This window comes from Marmota marmota, unplaced genomic scaffold (genome assembly GCF_001458135.2).
Source record: "Marmota marmota marmota unplaced genomic scaffold, marMar, whole genome shotgun sequence".
NCBI classification, from domain to species: Eukaryota; Metazoa; Chordata; class Mammalia; order Rodentia; family Sciuridae; genus Marmota; species Marmota marmota.
The window spans coordinates 43,505,719-43,526,002 of NW_025999990.1; the positions used below are offsets into that span (position 1 = coordinate 43,505,719).

At 42.0% G+C, this 20,284-nt stretch overlaps 1 protein-coding gene across 1 annotated transcript in view; it reads right to left on the reverse strand.

The window, feature by feature from the left end:
* Positions 1 to 2,333: 2,333 nt before the first annotated feature.
* Colec12 (collectin subfamily member 12) overlaps positions 2,334 to 20,284 on the reverse strand; it is a 184,393-nt gene continuing 166,442 nt past the window's right edge. Inside the window, exons 6-10 of the mRNA XM_015482504.2 lie at positions 16,671 to 17,159; positions 15,579 to 15,715; positions 14,262 to 14,371; positions 5,412 to 5,557; positions 2,334 to 3,766 (exon numbers count right to left, since the gene is read on the reverse strand). Of these exons, the coding sequence (XP_015337990.2) occupies positions 3,747 to 3,766; positions 5,412 to 5,557; positions 14,262 to 14,371; positions 15,579 to 15,715; positions 16,671 to 17,159 (902 nt within the window). The 3' untranslated portion in view covers positions 2,334 to 3,746. The remainder of the gene's footprint in view (positions 3,767 to 5,411; positions 5,558 to 14,261; positions 14,372 to 15,578; positions 15,716 to 16,670; positions 17,160 to 20,284) is intronic.

A 20,284-nucleotide genomic window follows, 5' to 3' on the forward strand; every position in this document is an offset into this window, starting at 1 on the left:
GTCTGAGCATATTTTGCAAGCCTGGTGTATTTAGCCAGTTTCCATCTACCCACTTCTTAAACATTTGTTGTTGTTTCTCATAGGAGCAGCTACTACTATTTGTGTGCTTCAGCATAAACCCTAACTGCTACCCATTGGAAGGATCGGAGGTGGGGAGCTGATGAGCAATGATCATCAAAGAGAAGAAAGTGGTGTTTTTTGTTTGTTTGTTTTTGTCTTGATAATGTTTGCATCTTTTTTTAAAAAAATTTTTTTAGTTGTTGATGGACCTTTATTTTATTCATTTACTTATATGTGATGCTGAGAATCAAACCCAGTGCCTCATACATGTGAGCTAAGTGCTTTCCCACAACCCCAGCCCTGCTTGCATTTTTCAGGAGCCATTTAAAGAGAAAAACACTTTCCATCGTCTCATAGTACATGTCAGGTGCCTGAAGACGACATCCTGTTTTACTAAAAAACTCTCTTTTCCAAGAGTATATTGTTGTGGAGTTCATAGAAACCTGATAGGTAAATAGCATGCACAGAGAGAAGTCCATGAAGTGCCTCATCATGCATGGTATTCAACTGATTTTATTCGGTGTGTTATAAAGGACACTGGTTCCAAAGGAATTGAAAACATTTTTCAATGCTTGGGTCTGAATCCTGACTCCTGTGCACAGTGATGATGGTGTGACCTAGCAAACCATGTCCCCACATGGAGCCCTGGTGCCTGTGAAATGGGGCGTGTTAACAGGGCCACTTCATGAGGCTGTCGGGAGGATTAGGGGACACAGTGATTGATCGAGGCCTATGGTACAGTGCCTGACAAATACTAAGCACTCGGTAAGTCATTATTAAACTGGGAGAGGAATAACTGCAGCTGTGGAAGCTGGCATGACTCTATTTTGGTGATGGCATCAGATAGTTAATTCCAACTTTTTTCTCTTTCTCTTTTGTAGGACTAGAGATCAAACCCAGGGGCTCATGCCCTCTTCCGAAGAAAAAACTTAATTAACATTTGAAAAATAGGAGTAGCATTCAAAAAAAGAGGACTGAGTTTAATCTAAAACAGTTCTTGATCATATCTCTGTTTGTATATGAGGTATGTTGACACCAAATTCACATCTTCATACATGTATTTTGTATAATGATGACTGTCTCCTTCCACCATCCTTGTATTCCCCTTCTCCCTCCCTTTCCCTCCCACCCCTATTCCCTATCTATAGGTAATCTTCCTCCCATGCTCTCCCTCCCTACCCCACTTTGAGTCACTGAGATATGATAAAATGTGGTATAAAGGTGTATTAAGAATTATAATGCAAAAAGTAAGAGAGCTCATGTATAATGGCATAATTTGGCATGAACATACTTTATATATAGAGTTATGAAAAATTGTGCCGTGAATGGATAATTATGAATGTAATGCATTCCACTATTGTCATGTATGTAAGAAATAAATTTTAAAAAAATGAAAAGGGGTAGAGATGTAGCTTAGTGATAAAGTACCCTTGGGTCTGATTGCCAGTATCAGGGGGAAAAAAATGCATTGCATGATTTCCAAACTTCCTAGATACACATTAGGATCTGCAGAGAAATAGAATACATGTATGTGTGTATCTAATTGTGTATGTTTATTGTAACAAATTGGAGACTCAGGTGAATAAGCCAGTGGTGTGAGTTCCAGTCTGAAAACTAAAGTTTCAGTTTGAGTCTGAAGGCTGAAAAGGACCAGTGTCCTAGGATATAATTCAGTAGTAAAGCTCTTTCCTAGCATACTCAAAGTCCTGGTTTCAATCCCCAGTGCCTCAGGAAAAATAAATAAAAACAAAGAAACTTTTCAACATGCTCCCCACTTTTGATTTCTAGTTCTTTTCATTTGGCAGTCCTGGGAAAGATGTTTCACAGCCTCAGGGTAGAGAAGACTGGTATGAAGCTGAGAGACAAATGACTGACTCATCATTATCCATTATCCAGTGTATCCTCAGCATCTAGCAGAATCCTGTTGAATGAATGATTCTAAAAAATTGGCTAATTCTATTTGTTCTGTTGTATTAACATAAAATTGCCTGGCACTTAAAGACCAAAGTGTTCACATTCCTATTTCCAGAAATAAAATTTTTCCATATTTCTAAAAAAAAAAAAAAAGGTTCTTGAGTCTGAAGAGGTCTTGGAGCCCAGTGTCTGCCTCATGTCACAAGCTCCTACAATTTAGGCTCATGAGACAGTGTCCTGAAAGCCTGACCAGGTCATCTGGACAGGATATCAGAGCATAAATTTGCCTGGAGATGGTCTTTCCCAGCTGTGAAGTGGCACAAATGGGGATCAGAGACAAAGCAACACAGGTGCAGGTGTGAAAGTCAAACTGTTTATTCTTTCGCCATTTTATTTGGGTTAGGTAGCAGCACTGCTGGGAAGACCCCTGGCAGTGGGGAGAGGGAATCTGTTGGATGGAATCTTCCCTCTGAGAACAGTTATACTCAGTGCCCTATTTCAGCACTTTTCATGGTAGACTTTTCAAAGGCAGGTCAAGGAGTGGAAGGAAGATGGTTTTGGAGGAAAAGTTCTTTGTAAAAGTTCAAGATGGAGGCCAGAAGTTTATTTTTGTATTTCCTCGTGCATGTGCCTTGGAATTGTTTTTTGGAATCTGACTTCAAGACAGACAAGTGTTCCAGGTAGCATATAACGGGTTCCATCTTTCCAGTATCTCTGCCTTTGGCTGATGTGACATCATACTCTCTCGACAGTTGAGTATCAGCTCTGGGGTGGGCCTGATACCATGTGTATTCCCACATCAGCCATAAAACAGGGCCTTCCAGACATCCAGATCTGGGGCTCTTCCCTACCCTGCAGATGCCTCTCCATCACCCCTGCTCCACCAACATGAAGCCAAAGCACATTCGAAATTGACCACTTCCTCTGGGGCTGGCCAGACACACATCGAAGGTGGTGACAGGTGATGGGCTGAAGACAGAGCCTGCTTGACTGAGCCATGTATGTGCTCAGGCTTGATTTACACCAGAAAAACCTGCAAGGATATTTCTAGACACTTCAAGAGATTCACTGTTCTGAAAAAATGATACATTAAAAAATATATATATACATATATATTTAATTATATTTTTAAACCACAACTGAAAAAAAATTATTTGCCATCAGGTAGAATTAAATTTGACAAAAAAACTAGGATGTTTTATTAGTACCATTATTGTTTTCTTTGGCTCCATGTATTATATTGGTAAAATGCCAATAAAAGGGAAAATAATTGTAAAAGGCAAAATATTTTGTACAAAAATACAAAGTTTTAAAAGCTCTTTAAGTATATTTCATATTATTACTAAGAGTTGGTCTATATATCTGTATGTCTGTGTATTTTTCCTACATTTGGGATTTTAGAAATGTAAGGTACTGTTCACACAGTGTATGTTTAAGTTCTTCCCGTAGCTTGGCAACCAATGATGGTCTTTCTGATTGGAACATTCCATGTTGGAAGGTAACATTTATATAAATGTATGGTTATTGGCTGAGAAAAATCTGTGTAATTCAGTCCATCTGCACACTGAAAATTGACATCTCATACTGGGGGAACATTTTTGTACCCAAGTCCTTGGGTAATGGCAAACACTAGTTGTCAATTTTCTTCAGTACTTAGCTTTCAGTGCTTCTCTTCCCCCAACTTGGTGAGAAGGTGATGAAATCAGAAAGGAGCATCCTTTGCCTTTGAGAAACTGTCTGGAAATGTGTTCATGTTATTACATCACAGTCCATTATAATGCGGATGATAGTACTAGAAGAGAAAAATAAGGATGGACGTTAGTTTTGCTTACAGAATAAAGCTAATGTTTCCTAAAGGAGAAATCTTTAGGAAAGATCCTAAAACACATCATTTAACATTCTATTTAAAAAAAAAAGTCTAGAAATTAAGTCAATGCTAAATTTCTTTTCTTTTATTACACTACTGGAAATCAAACCCAGGGCCTGATACATGCTAGGCAAGTGCTCTACCACTGAGCCACATCCCCAGGCCCTTTTGTTTTGAAGGGATCTATTCTGGGGGAAGCCCAATCCTTCCTCAAATCTCAAAAGGCCAAATAAGTTACACAAATTACAAATCTGGATTGTCGGCATTGACTGTAATCTCTCGTTTAAATATTCACGTTTCTCCCCTCAATTTACCAGGGTGTACTTCCTTATGTATTTCGTGATCCCTAGCACTGGGAACAATATTTGACACATGGAAAGTATCCAGTAATGGACTGTTAAGTGGTTATATGGATAATTTGAACCCCAAAACTAATCAAAACAAAATATACCTGAGGGTTTTGTCAACCACTTTGAAAAATATCAGCTTTATTGAAATATAATTCATGCATCATACAATTCACCCATTTAAAGTGTTATAATTCAGTGTTTTTCACAAATTTGTTCCTATTAGAAAAAGTCAAATCTTAGTAGAAAATATTTTCATTATTCCCCAAAGAAATCCCACACTTATTAGCATTCCTTCCTCATTTCCTTGATCTCCCACCACAAAATATAGTTCTGATGAACAAAACTAAGAAACTGGGCACAGTGGCACACTTCTGTAATCCCAGTAACTTGGGAGGCTGAGGTAGAAGGATTACAAGCTTGAGGCCAGCCTCAGAAATTTAGTGAGATCCCCATTTCAAAAGAAAAATTAAAAAGGACTGGGGATGTAGCTCATTGGTTTAGCAATGCTGAGTTCAATTTCCAGTACAATAAAAGAAAAGAAAAGAAAACCAAGATTTTCATTCTTAGATGATCTTGGGTTTTGCTAAGTTGCTGAGGCTTGCCTGGAACATTTGATCTTCTTGCCTCAGTCTCCAAAGTAGCTGGGATTATAGATGTGAATCACCATACCTGACTGATGCCCCATTCTGAAGAGGGTAACATATTAAATGAAGCTTTAGATAAGTATCTTTTGAAGTCAAGAAAATCTCCAAAGGCCTCTTTGGCTTATGACCTTTTGTAAGGGATGCACCACTATCCCTCCATTATGTAGCACAACATCTGGCTTATAGTAGATGCTCAATAAATATACATGGAATTGACTGGTTGTCTAACATGGATGGATGTGTACGCAATCCAGATGTGACATTGGTGCCATATTAAAGAACAGTTAAGTGACAATATTATAAGCTATTGACCTGGGCCAGTTGGTCTGACATTTATTGAGTACTTCCTATATATCTGGCACATTTATTACCTTCTGTAAATCCTAACAACAACCCAATGAACAAGATCCTATTATTATTCCCTGAAGATTAATAATCTAACCCACTGTTAGCAGCAGAACCAGGTCAAAAACCTAACTGAAGAGCCTGCATTTGGAGTCCTTCCCCTCACTACCTCTGTCCCTGAAACAGGACATGAGCTCTGCAGTGTCCTCATAAATCCCATCCACTGCTTACCTGTCTCCCTGTCTTTCTCGCAAATGAAGTTATTGATGTCTTCACACTGGAAATCATTCCACTGTCCAGCATAAATCAACCCGGCACAGTCTTCTCCTGGCCCATGGCCATGACCCCAGTTATCTGGCTGTCCAGCTTTCCAATTTCTTTTAAAGAAACAGAAACGGAGTGTTATTTGCATAGTAATACAGAGGTTTGCTTTGCTTCCTAGCAGCAGAGGAATTTAAAAAAAACCAAAACCCCAAAATCCACCCCCCCCCAAAAAAAAAAAAAAAAACAAAAAAACTGAAGCATATCATTTGTCCTGGAATGAAGGGGCGCTGTTTGAAAGCAGGGCATACTCTATTCAGAATCAGAAGCAGCTGTTCTGCAGGGCCATGGGTAATGCATGGCAAGCCCTGTAGGCTTGTTATCTTTGCCATGATGAAATCAACTCATGGAGCTTCTTCACAATGCTGAGGGAGTGACTCCTTTCGTGACACAATGAGATGAATGGCTTCCTAATGTGTATTGGAATGCTGACCTCTGGGGATGTGGGTATGCAGATGTGCACGTACCCATGCTCTGTCTCACACGCGTGCTTGCTTGTGAGAACTCAGAAGGATGCTTGTATACATGGATACTGTTTCCCTCACATGTTAAAGCATCAAGGAAGAGAGACCCTTGATATGCATTCACAAGAACCTACAGTGACAAACGACTGGTAACGATTTTCCGGCTAGATGTGGATGGTTGATTCCTTTAGAAAGAAATAGTAATTTAACCCCACTGAAAATGATTTGCATATTTCACTGTTCTTTTTTGGGGGAGAGAGATTCTGTGGAGAGCAGTGACAGTGACTGGGAGACTAGTGTTGCAGATTGGGGGTCCCTGAAGACTTCATGGCTATGGCATACTTGGTGACTGGGAAAGTTTCTGTGCAAAGGCATAGGATGCCCAGTTGCTATGGCGATGTCCTCCATGCTAGAGTCTTATCAGCTTTGACCTTATTCGAAGGCACAGCAGCTCCTGGGAAAGAAGGAACTTCCTTGCTAAGATAACCACAATGTTCACCAGTTCCGCTGCTCCTGAATCTGCCCACGAATTAGTAACTTTAAACAATGGACTTTCTTGAGAGCTGCACAATGCTCCTAACATTGCACATTGCAACTGTAGAATGTAACTGAGGAAACAGCTGCATACTGTTGCTAACTCTGTAACTTTCATGAATACAAAGAATAATGCTTGCATAGTCTTTAATCTGATTTAGAGACATATATAATAAAGATTGCTGGTGTAATTCTTTAGACCTGCTTCTCCATTAGAGAGCAGCGCTCCACCGGACCCCAGATATTTTATCTTCAAGATCTGCGTGTGTTGACTCTTTATTTCTTCCTCGCTGCAACCTGCTAGTTTGGTTGTGCTGGTGGAGGCAAGATTCTTCAGAACAAGTTCTCTTTAGGATGAGTTCACTTGGGGCTTGTTACCTTGGAAGCTGTTCCTCAAAGAATCACTTTGCCAGAGCTAACAGTTCTTGATTCTGTTTTTGTGCAGTAAATTAGCTGTGCTTCCACACTCCATTCTTGAAGGTGAACTTTTTTTTTTTTCCTAAGGTGCAGGTTCACACACAGACGCTTGTGGTTTTTGCCCAAGAGGACAAGCTGGCCTCTCATGGTGGGTCTGGAAGAACACCTGCAGCAGGTTTTTCACATCACTACCCATCAGCCAGAGGTTATCCTGTATACCCTATAGCTTTTGACAATATGACCCCAAAACCAGAGGGCAGTAGGAAAGGACAGGTGAAGTTTATTGTCAATGGGTGGGAAAGCGACTGACATCCTCAGGCCCAAATATGTGTCTTGGGATTTTAAAAAATAAAATGATGTCAATGAAATAAATCTAATGATACAGATAATTTAGAGGAAACCATCAACTGATGGTTGATGAGAATAAAAAAAAAAATGGAATGATGCTTAGGGAGAATTAGAAAACTCACTCCATACCCATAAAGCACCTACTACGTGCTGGTGATAGCAACGAAGCATTGCAGAGCACAAAGTCCCAGCTCTCAAGGAACTTATATAACAATTCAGAATCTCAGGTGGTCACTGTGATGCCAGACACAGATGAAGGTGGGAAGGAAAAAACAGTTTACTGTATGTGTGCGCGCGTGTGTGCAATTCTGTACACCTTGCAGGACACCCTTGGAAGTGTCAATCATGCTCGAGTAGTTTTGATCTTGTTCATGTAAATTTTAGTCATTTCTGCCAGTAACATGAAGGGAGGCTGATTCTAATTTTACTTAGAAAACTGGAGATCTACAATTCCTGAGTGGAACATTTGATATTCTCGATTTCTCTGTTAATTGGCAAACTATACATATGGCTTCTTTGTGTTTAGAAGACCTGTTTTATATTGCATTTTCTTTTAAGTCATGGCAAGCTAAGTAGATAAAAGAAGATCACAGACTAGACTGGAAGATAACCAAGTGATAAGGAGATGGCTTTATCACTGTTCTCCTTTTGGCTTTCTAGGTCACTGGAATTCTTCACATACAGAGCTCAAGGATTTTCTTAGGACTAAAAGCCTAGCCAGCATGGGTGGGAGGTGGGCAACCAGAAGCCAGTGGCAGGGGCAATTCATCTTGTAAATTGAGTACTCAAAGTCTCAGAGCATCTCTCTGAAATAGCTAAAATCCCATGGAGTGACTTGTAGTAAAACCCCAAGGTCTGTGTGCTTACAATACAATGGAACAGAACATGCCAGATAAACAGAATGTATATATTTTGCAAAAGAATGTCAGCTTAAATAGCACCTTACCCTGGAAAGATTCTGGAAAGAAGAAAGACTGAAGCCTGTGCTGAAAATACCTGAGTCCCCTATTACAACACACACACACACACACACACACACACACACACATCACAGAGGTCACTAGGGAGCAACACATGTACTTCCAAATACACCAGGGACCTTGGAAACAACTAGACTGGCATCTCCACTGAGCTGGAAATACATAAACACATTAGCTAGTGGTCCCGAGCACCCCCAGATTTGGGGGTCATTCTAATGTAGGCAGAAAACATGTTCCCAGTCTTGGGAAGAGTTCCTCCCAACCTCACAACTTACGACTTTCTCATCAACCACAAGATTGAGGCCACATGGCCAAGAAACCTCTGCTGGTAAGGACCTGGCCTCAGAACAGAAAATAGTTAGTGATGAGAAACGTTTCTCTGCAGTGGAATGTTCTCCCAACACAAGGGAGACGTGGAGGATTCCTCTCTTGTAGCCTCAGCCAGTCCCACTCTGGCAGAAATGGGAAGTGTGGACTGGCGTGGGCTATTATTGAACTAGAGGACACTGAAGATTCCCTTCTGGTCCCTGCCTTCCTGTGGTTCTATATTGTAAAAGCACAACATATAATGTGCTATGGAGCTGTCTGCATGGACGGAAAGGCAATCCATGTCTGATCTTTGTGAGATAAAGATGAAAACTGTTATTCAAAACTTGACAGATGATCTCCAGATGGACAGAACAGAGGAGATGGAGGGGAAGAGGAGATTATAAAGTGTTTGGGGAAAGCTCTAGGAAGACTCTCACATCTCTGGTGATTTCAGGTGAGCAACTATAAGCACATTAGGGCAAGATTTATTGCCCTGAGCAGGTGGGCAGACCCTAAGTCCTATACATATCCAGTTCTGCCCAGTACAGACAGCCTTCATTAACAATGACAAGCTACCAAGTGGTATACCTACACTTACTCCATGAAGAGTAGAAATATTGGCGTTGATATGCTCCTACTTTCACTGATCCTTTCTTTTGTTTGTTTTTTATTTCAGTGCTTTTTTTGGTATTGACTGTTTCTTTCCTTCTGTTTATCTTGTGTATATGTATGGTGCTGGGATTGAACTCAAGGACCTTGTGTTCCTTATTTAAGGATTAATTTGCTCTTATTTTTCTACCCTAGTAAAGTGGAAGCTTAGATCTTTGATATTCAACCTTTAAAAAATGTTTCCAATGTACACGTACATATTTTAAGGGTATATGAATGGCCCTCTCAACACTGTTGTAGCTGCGTACCACAAATTTTTGACATGTTGTAGTCTCATTTTTTAAAACATTCCTATTTCCTTTGTGATTTCTTCCTTGATCTGTGGTTTACTTAGAAATGTTTCATTTAATTTCCCAACATTTTGAATTCTACAGATGATCTTTCTGTTATCAATTTTGAATTTAATCATTTTAGACAGAGAACACATTCTATGTAATTTCAGTTTCTCTTAAAAATATTGAGACTTGTTTTATGGGCTTGCATATAGTTGATCTTGGTGAACATACCACATGCACTTGCAAAGAAAGTATTTGTAGCTGTTGGGTGAAATGTCTCATGGATGTTAATTATTTCCAGTTAGTTGATCATGTCTACTATATCCATACCAATTTTCTATCTACCTGTTCTGTCATTTCCTGAGAAGATAATGCTGAAATCTCCTTCAAAGTCCTGCTATATCCCCTTTTAGGGTTATATCCCCTTTATTATGACAGCCTGAAAATCCATCTTTTCTACCTGAGAACAAAGATAACACCTCTTACCCACACTGTTGCCTCCATATTCCAAAAAGACCCCACAGGCCAGCACACAGGCTGTTCACAATGGACACTTCAGGATAATTCATCAAATGTTATTTCAGGACTATGAATAGCCCCCCGATCTCCAGTCAGGGGGCAGGTGCTGGCCAGGAATCAAGTTTTCACAGGTATGCAGTGAAATGAGAAAAACAGGACTGTGTGTTGACATGTGTGTGACTGTAAGATGTCCAACTGTCTCTTTTTTTGGAAAGGAGGGTAGATTTATTATTTATTTTTAATGCTATGATTTGTTGATAGGTTATTTAAAGCAAAACAAAACAAAACCAGGTCCTTCATAGGCAAAAGAAATTTGTCACTCTATGTCATCGGTCAATCTTTGTGCTGAAATGGCACTGGTGTGCCTGAGCACTGTCCCAAGCTATGGCAGAGTGCATCTCATGAGGTCCTTTTCCCCTGCTGGTCCTGCTCCAGTGCAGAACTAGTGTAACATGTGGTGAGTCAGGCTTTACTGTTTATGGGCTATAAACCTGAATACAGGTCTGTCGGTTCCCCGAGCTTTTGGCATCTAGTTCACATCAGTGTTGCTTTTCATCTGTCTGTTCCAGTAGCTCCTCTCCAGCAGGTCTCAGCAGGCACAACACAGTGAGGCTGAGAGGCTGAGGAGAGAGTCTTTTATTCCTTGACTATTTCCTCTTTAACAACAACCACAAAACCCTTAAACAGTTTCAGAAGGGCCGTGTGTGTGTTGGGAAAAGGGTAAGAGGGAAGCTAAGGCACTTAATTCTTTTGTGGCTTGAGCAAGGCCTGGAGCGATGGTGCCAGGGCTGTCTCCTTCTGGTTTGGGGAGGAGTTGAAGAGGACGGGTATTAATCCTTGTTGAATGCTGAGTAGAATTCAGCTGTGAAGCCTCTGGGCTTTTCTTTCTTGGGAGGTTTTTCATGACTACTTCAGTTTCCTTATTTGTTTGTTACTGGTTTCTTCAGGCTTTCTATTTCGTCTTGATTCATTCTTGATAGGTTGTACATTTCTAGAAATGTCTTCGCTCTTCTAAGTCATCTGAGTTGTTGGTGTATAATAGTTCATAATAATCTCTTGTGATCTCTAGACCCTGAAATGACTGCTGGTGGCGAGAGAAAGGGAGATACATGGCTCTCTGCTTGGAGCCCTCAGAAACAGAGAGGAGGAGGCTAAAGCTGGACCTGAATAGATGAAGAAGCATCTGGGGACAGGATACTGGGGAAGCCCAGTCTCTGTGCTGATACCATGACAGGAAATTGTTCTCTTCTTGTCTTCTTTACACACCTCTCATAAGACTTGCATGAGATACTCTGTGTGGCATCTCAGTCAGGACATTGTACAATATAGAAATTGCAGACAGTAGTACTCCACTATGATGACATATCGATTATTGCAAACTATGATAATATATTGATTATGATGATAATAGTAATAATAGTACCAATACTTGCAGGTAATATTTCTCAAGTCCCCCATTGCAAGCATTGTACTAAATACCATATATATGTGTGTACATATTATATGCACACACACATATATATATACATATATACATACATGATTATATTTATTATTATTATTATTAGGTGGTGGCATTGAAAACAGGAGCAGTGGAGGGTTGGATATGGGAATGGGAGGCAGAGATTAAAGGAAATGACTAAGTTATTTCTCTGTCAGTCAAAGAAAGCCAGGATCTTTTTACAGGGAGTTGAAGGGAGCTAAGAAACAAAATCCATCTCTTCTACTTTCCTCACTGCCTTAAAGGCAAAACAAGGCCTGTGGTAGATTCACTAAGAAATTCATGTATTCAAATATGTGATATATATTTACATATTATTTATGCCTATATATATGTGTATATATATGTATATATGTGTGTGTATGTATGTATATGTGTGTGTGTGTGTGTATATATATATATATATATATCTATATATCTATATATCTCACTGAATTTTCAAAATACTGGCACAGATATTTTGTCAAACTCATGTTATACCTGGGGATGTTGAGATGTTGCATGGTTGAGTAACTCCCAGAGGACCTTGAGACATCAGGTTGAGAGTCTGGAACCCAGATCTCGCTTAATTCCAACACATGTGCTCCTTCTCCTCTCCTTGACTACACTGCCTGTTTCTCTAGCCTGTGCAGTGTTTATTATGATATGTCAAATTAAATTAGCCTTCAGTTATTGAGACCTCATACGATGTCTGCCTAATTTATTCTTGATTTTAGAATTTGATCCTGGGGATTTATACATGTGTATGTATTCCTTTGGGTGGAAAATGAGACACAGAGTCTGTGCTGTGGCTGGGGCGCAGGAGCCGGAGCTATCAGAAGGCTCCAGAGTGGCTGTGGCTGGGGACAAGTTCCTAGTAAGGTGTCTGGTGATGTAATCCTTCTCAGGGACCAGGTATTAATATGGGCACTCTCCACCCAAATCACATAAGTCTTGCTGGATCCCAGGGAAAAGGAGCCGAGTTTCACCTTGGGAGAGCTGGCAAGGACAGTACCATTCCAGCTCAATCCATTCCATATGGGCCAATTCAGTTTTTTCTTGGAGGAAGGCTTAAGATTGAATTTCTTAGTGAGTCTAACCCAGACCTTTTTTCCATTCATGCTAGTGAGAAAAGTGCAGAAGACGGATTTTTTTCCTTAGCTCCCTTCAATTCTTTTAAAATATCCTGGCTCTCGGCTGTCAAAAAAAAATAGATTTGTCTTTTCCGCTAATAATCTTTGCTTCCCGTTCCCACCTGCAAACCTCCATAGCTCCTGTTTTAGACGTCAACACCCAAACTGTTTTAAGTCTCTTGAAGCGCATCCCTGCTATTCTGAGTGCTCCTGTTGGGGTGTCAGGGAATTCTGGAGTGCCAGAGTGTGCCAGGGCACAGCTTCCTCCCCCCGAAGGGCAGGTGCAGAAGAGCAGACAGAGAATCGGACGGGCCAACAGGCAGATATCCACTGGCCTTAGTGAGTAGTACGAGGCTCACCTACAGGGCAGATCTAAACTCTTCAAATGCTCTACCTTAATAATTGGTCTCTTTCTTCTTCTAGGAGATGACCCGATTCTGGTTTCCACCTATATTCTGTAGTCATGTACTTCATGTGGAGGATTTAAAAGTACAAAGCCACCTGTCTACCCATGTGCATGCTCATATGCATGCAGAGGCATTTTTAAAACTCTACATGGTTTCTCCATCAACTCTGAGCCCACTGCCACTTCTCTAATACAGGGCTGCCTGGATACCTGGGACACTTTTAAACCCAGAACACTCTTGTCTTCTCCTCTCCTGGCCTAGAACAGCCCCAGGGACTTTGCTGTTCTCAGACACTCTCTCTATGGTGAGATCCAGGGCCTGCTGGAGCCTCTGCAGAGACTGGCTTCTCTGCTTTCATCAAACTAATGGTTCTCAGAGGTGGATTTTTATAAGTTCTGCCCCACTGGGAACAGTTTGTCACATATTTCCTCATCTAGAAGAGGCAAGGTCAGAGTAGGGAGAAGTGAAATTCAAATTTGTAGAATTTAGTCATCCTTAGATCCCTGGCTAGGATTAGGGAGGGAGCTGACACCCCTGGGTAAGAGGTGACTCTGGAATCTTCCTTCCAACTGGGAGATGTGAGAAGGTACTGCAAAGTGCTTCCATTCTTTGTGCTGCTTTTGTAGAACTCAGGCCACCTGGGATGTACAGGAAACTTCCAACCTTTAGGAGATGATGGTGCTATGATGCAACTTTGTGGTGCATATAAGTTTCCCATGTGTAGAAGCATCAAGATCTTGTAGTTTATAATCTCACTCTGGTCAGTAGCCTCCTGGAGGCCAGCAACATCCTGAAGGGAGTCCCCAGTCCTCAGAAACATATCTGGGATTAACACTGAACGTGCCTGAGGTTGCTGGGATTCATTAACCTCCTGAAAGCATTAAAACACACACACACACACACACACACACACACACACATTGGCCAGAAGTACCATACTGTGGTACTTTTATAAGTTTTTATAAGTCTCGTGATTTTGGTCTTAGAAATGAAAAAAAATAACTTCACTCCATTAAAAGAAAAGGGGAAAACCCTACTCAATGGCATAGCAAATGTCAACCACAGTTGCCCTCGCAGAAATACACACTGGGTACCAGGAGCCTGCCTTGGGGAGGAGGGCTAGAATATAAGATCAGAAAGAAAGAAACTTCAGGAAGATGGGCCAGAGGTGGACACACAGAACCGTGTGCATCTGACCACCAACGGGACGTTCCCGAGCACTCACTTGTAGTCCAGAGGCTTCCCATCCAGCCATTTCCATTCATTTTCCTGTTCGGAGTCTGTGAGGCCGATCCAGTGGCTGTCTCTCCCCACAATCTGCTTTTTTATCCATTGCTGAAAAATAAATTAGTGCAGATGCACTATGATTTCTTGGCACAGGTGTCTGAGGGAATTTTTTTTTGGCTTAACATATGGGAAAAAGGACAATTTAAAGAGGACATTTGTCAAAATGTACAGTGGCTTCTGTTGCCTTCTTTCTGTTGTGCTTGTTTCATTTGGCTCTGTTTTGGGGGCTTTGACTTTTTCCTCTCACAAGTTTTCGAATGATATTAAAGGGATGCCCTTCCTCCAGATCACCCAGACAACTCCAAGAATCCTCTGAGTGAAGCCTCATTTCCCTTCTGTCACCCATCCCTGCTGTGAGCTGCTGACAGGGAATAGCCGTGGCATTACTAAGCTCTTCCTCTGGGCCAGGTCCCATGGCCATGTGGTGTGCAGTGTGTCCTTAAGCCTCTACCACGTCCTATTTACCAAAGATGACAGGGCTGAGCTGGGATGGGGCCCGGGTCTGCTTATTCTAAAGCCCAGCCGCTCAGCTGCTCTCCCCTTCCTTAGAAGTTACTATAGGAGAACTCTTTTTATTATTTTTTAGGGTGTGTCTGCTAGAAATATCTGGGGGGAAAGGAAAGAGGTCACTGGAATGGGGTGGTACCAAAGGAAGAGCGCTGGCCTTGTTGCTAATTGGGCCTCAGTCCCAATCTGAATTTTCTTGATGTACTATGAATAAAGCATTTAAACCTCCTTGGGCCTGTTTTTCTCTTCTAGAAAATGGGAAATTATAAAGAGGTTCAAAAAAGAAAATGTCTTCCAAGTAAGTGTCCAGCACATGGTATGGGTCTATTAAGTGGTTGCTGTGGTTGTCACACGTGGGTCCTACTTCCTCCTCAGACTTTTGTGCTCTCCCTGACCCCCCTAGGGCCAAATGTCCGGTCCCTCACAGCCTCCCACCCCCCAGCCCTCCAAGTGCTCTGTTCTCTGCCTCTTTCTCCACAACCTCAAGCTTCTCTGCACTGTGACTCTCCCAACAGCCACTGGGAGGAGCCGCAGAAACTCTCTCTCCCAGGCAGAGGCAGGAAGAAGACAGAATTCCAATGCTGCCAATACTTCTAGTCACTGGATAGAGTATCTCCATAACGGAGCCTTCCATGTTTATGTGACTATGAATTCTTGATATTTTGGACTCCCCAGCAGGCATGAAATTTCCTGAGGTAACATAGCCTTAAATTACAGCTTTCCCCCACCAGGTGTGTGGCAAACATACCTGCTCCTCTCTTGTGTTTATGAAAACGAGATGTGAAGACTTGTCTTCACAGAAAAGTTTGGCATCCTCAAAAATTTCTTTCTCCACCGAAAAATAGTAGCATTTGTCTGTGAAGTTTTTCCAGTGAGGCGGACAGCCTGGGAATACAAAGGTTTAATTAAAACACTGAATAAAAACACATAGAATGCACCCAGCCTCTCAGCTATGGTTATGAGGCCAAACCTGCAGCCCCTTGTGAGTGAGCAGTCACCCACAAGCCAGGAGCCACCCAAGGCTCCCCTGCATGGAGCCCAGGGCTGACGTTCACAGTCAAGCTAAGAGTAAAGACTAGTCCTCACACGTGGACCGCAGAGCACACAGTAGTAAAACCACATAATCTGGGAACGTCTATGACTGACTCTTTATTCCTCTGTGCCTGGAATAGTCTTTACAGTGATAGAAATAACAGAAACAACGGAAAGCAGGGCAGGCGCAGATGTAGATCGTCAGTCTGGAATCTTCTGGAACCTCCGAACAACTGGATTTGAGAACCCAGAACCACCCCAGGCTCCTGGAACAGCAAAGGTAACTGGAGTCTCACTGGAGCAAATCAAGTGGAACGGGGGTTGCCTCACAGGCTTGGATGCTAACCAATGACACATTTGCCAAAGGTGGAATTGTCAAGGGACCCGAAGGCTCCATGACACCTTCTTAAAAAGAAATGGAATCTGGGCGTCAACACAGAAATTCCATCCGCGTGCTGATGAAGTAAACCAAGGGCACTGTCCGTCCCTAGCCTGAAGGGACTAAAATGAGGACAGGGTGGCAGGGAGTGGCCGGCTGTGGGCTGTCATGAAGGAAGTGTCCAGGGTATGCTGGTCTCTTGAGAGCCCCACTCCTCCAAATAAACAAGCACTGGAGAACTGGGTGGTGTGTGGTGTGTGAGCTGCCTGGGCCAGGGTCTGTTAGAGTAGCAGGGGCCGTGTGTGGCCTCCATGGTGCCTCACTGGTAAATAACATGGTGGGAGGGGGCGGGGGTGTGGCATTCGTCCAGGGTGAGCACACTCACCACTCACCTCCCAACCCCCACTGGAAAGGAAAGCTCAGACTTACCGTTGGCCTCTGGTGCCAGGGTTGGCTCATTCTGCAGGGCCAGAGGTGCCACTGCTCCTGATGGGCCTGGGGGGCCAGGAGGGCCCTTGGGTCCTGGCATGCCGGGCACCCCTGGCAATCCCGGCAGTCCCCGCGGTCCAGGCACTCCAGGTTCTCCCACAGTGCCCTGCAGGCCCTGGAAGCCAGGAGGGCCCTGGGGGCCAGGGAGTCCGTCCTTGCCTGGTGGGCCTGGGGGGCCTGGGTCCCCACTGGGTCCCTGAGGTCCAGGTTTCCCGGGGGACCCACGGGAGCCTTTGGGGCCCTGTGAGCCTTTGGAGCCTTTGCCACCACGCTCTCCCGGGGGACCAACCGGTCCTATGGGGCCTCTCTCGCCTGCAGGGCCGGGTGGACCAGGCTCCCCCTTCTCTCCTTTCTGTCCTTTGTTGCCAGTTGGACCAGGGGGTCCCTGAGATCCTCGGTCACCTTTTGGACCTCTGGGGCCAGGAGGACCTAAAACATTAAAAAAAAAAAAAAGTAAATGACATAAACATGAAGACCCTTGTGAGTTTCAACATATGAAGAATTTATCTTATCCTGAATTTTAAAAATATCTAGCAAAATATACGCAATGAAGAATGCTAATTTGGCTGTTTTACTATTGTTGGCTCTAGTCGTAGGCTAAATCATTTCCCCACGAAATTCATGTTGAAGTCCCAATCTCTAGTACCTAAGATGTGACTGTATTTGTAGATGAGGACTTTTAAAAAGTAGTTAAGTTTTGTGCAGGGGGAGAGATGGGGGTTCAATTTCAATCTACTCCCTATGGATTTCCAGTTTCCCCAGCACCAATTGTCGAAGAGGCTCTTTTCTCCAATGTATGTTAATGGCGCCTTTGTGCAGTATGAGATAACTGTATTTATGTGGGGTTGTCTCTGTGTCTTCTGTTCTGTTCTAGTGGTCTTCATGTCTGTTTTGGTGCCAAATGCTATTTTTGTTACTATAGTTCTGTCGTATAATTTAAGGTTTGGTGTTGTGATGCCTCCTGCTTTGCTTTTCTCGCTGAGGATTGCTATGGCAATTCTGAGTCTCTTATTTTTCTGAATGAATTTTATAACTGCTTTTTCTATTTCTATGAAGAATGTCATTGGAATTTTTAAAGGAACTGCATTAAATTTGTATAGTCCTTTTGGTAGTATGGCCATTTGGACAATATTATTTCTGTCTATCTAAGAACATGGGAGATCTCTCCAAGAGACCCTGTGCCTAATAGAAGAAAAAGTAGGCCCTGGGCTGGGGTTGTAGCTCAGGAGTAGAGCACTTGCCTGGTGCATGCAAGGCCCTGGGTTGGATCCTCAGCACCATGTAAAAATAAATAAATACAATAAAGGTATTGTGTCCAACTACAACTAAAGAAAAAAAAAAAAGTAAGGCTCCTGTCCGCTCAAGAACTGACTTCCTCAATAAGACTCCTAAAATGCAAGAAGTAAAATCACGAATCAATAAATGGAATGGCATCAAACTAAAAAAAAAAAAAAAAAAACCAAAAAACTTCTTCACAGCAAAGGAAATAATCAAGAACATGGAGAGCCTACAGAATGGGAGGAGAAAATCTTTACCACCTGCACCTCAGATAGAACATTAATACCAAGGATATACACAGAACTGAAAAAACATAACACCAATCTCCCCTATAACCCAATCAATAAATGGGCAAAGGAATGGAATAAGCACTTCACAGAATAAAAAAATACAGAAGATAATGTTAAGTGAAGTCAGCCAATCCCCAAAAAACAAATGCAGAATGTTTTCTCTGATATAAGGGGGGTGACTCATAGTGGAGTAGGGAGGGGAGCATGGGAGGATTAGATGAATTCTAGATAGGGAAGAGGGGAGGGAGGGAAAGGGAGGGGGCAGGGGATTAGCAAGGATGGTGGAATGTGATGGACATCATTATACAAAGTACGTATATGAAGACTTGAAATGGGTGTCAACATACCTTATATACAGAGATATGAAAAATTGTGCTCTATACGTGTAATAAGGATTGTAATGCATTCCACTGTTGTTGTGTATTTAAAAAAATAATAAAATCAATAAAAAATACAAATGGTCAAAAAATATGTGAAAAAATGTTCAACATCACTAGCAATTAGAGAAATGCAAATTAAAACTACAGTGAAATTTCATCTCACTTCAGTCAGAATGGCAATTTTTAAGAATACAAGTAACAATAAATGTTGCTGAGGATGTGGGGAAAAAGGTACATACATACATTGCTGGTAGAACTGAAAACTGGTGCGACCACTCTGGAAAGCAGTATGGAGATTCCTTTTGACTCGGTTATCCCACTCCTCAGCATATACCCAAAGGACTTAAAATCAGCACACCATAGTGATATGCCACATCAATGTTTATAGAAGCTCAATTCACAATAGCTAAACTATGAATACAAACCAACCTAGATGCCCTTCAACAGATGAATGCATAAATATCATGTGGTATATATACAAAATGGAATATTACTCAGCCTTAAAGAAGAATGAAATTATAGCATTTGCTGAGACCATCATGCTAAGTGAAAGCAAACCAGTGCAACTTAGATTCATGGCTAGTTTTTGTTTTTGTTTAGTAAGCTTACTCTTTCAACTCCATGTATTTAGAATGTATCTTAATGATGCACAACTTTTTAGTACCCCATTGATGGCTCCATGTCGACACTACCACAGTGGGTTTGTCACAGCAGAAATGTTGTGTAGGTTGAGATCAGGATTCCCCTCTACTTATTTCCTCTTTTTTTCCCCACTAACTTCACAAATATTCGTGAATGACTTATTTGACAAGCGCCATGTAAGGTGCTGTGTGTCAGAGGTGAATTTGACCAACAACTGCAATCAAGTGTTGAGAAGCAATGACCTAATAATTCACTCACTACCACCACACCCTGGCCTCTTCCTCTCTGTTGCACACCATCTTGAATTTATATATCCTCTAGCAATGTCTCCTCCAACACTGTTGTCCTTAGAGCTGAGCCTTACCCACCCATGAGGCATGAGGACTAGCTCAGAGGGATGGGAGGTCGTTGTAGGAAAGCTAGGTGGGCTTCACTGCCAATTGTAGATAGATGCCCAAACTCTCCAGGCTGCTTTAAGTCTAAATACCAATAGAGGAATAAATCAGGGGGTCCACCTTAAAAAGGCTCTTTCTTCCCTATTATCCATCCCAAAAAGCAGCTTACTTCACACAGGATTGTTTTGAATTTCTCAGGAGTAACAGGACTTCACCCATATAGTTCATAGTCAGAATTTACATAATGAATGACAGCTATCAAGGAACTTTCAAATAGTCATGTTGCCTGACATTCACCTGTGACATATTATTTACACAGCAAAGATGATGATAGATAGAACCAGAGGCACCAAGATGTTTGTTCAAAGTTACTTAGCTGCTAGCAAAAATAAGACATGGACAATCACAATCTAGTAGTGGAGCTAGGACATGAATTCAGGTCTTCATTGAACTGAATGTATCTAGGAGGACACCATTATCAAAATAGTCTACTGGTATCCCCAAAAGCTCTTGTTAATGCAGGAATATTTGGAGATAAAATGATTGGATTAGGAGAGCTGTGACCTGAT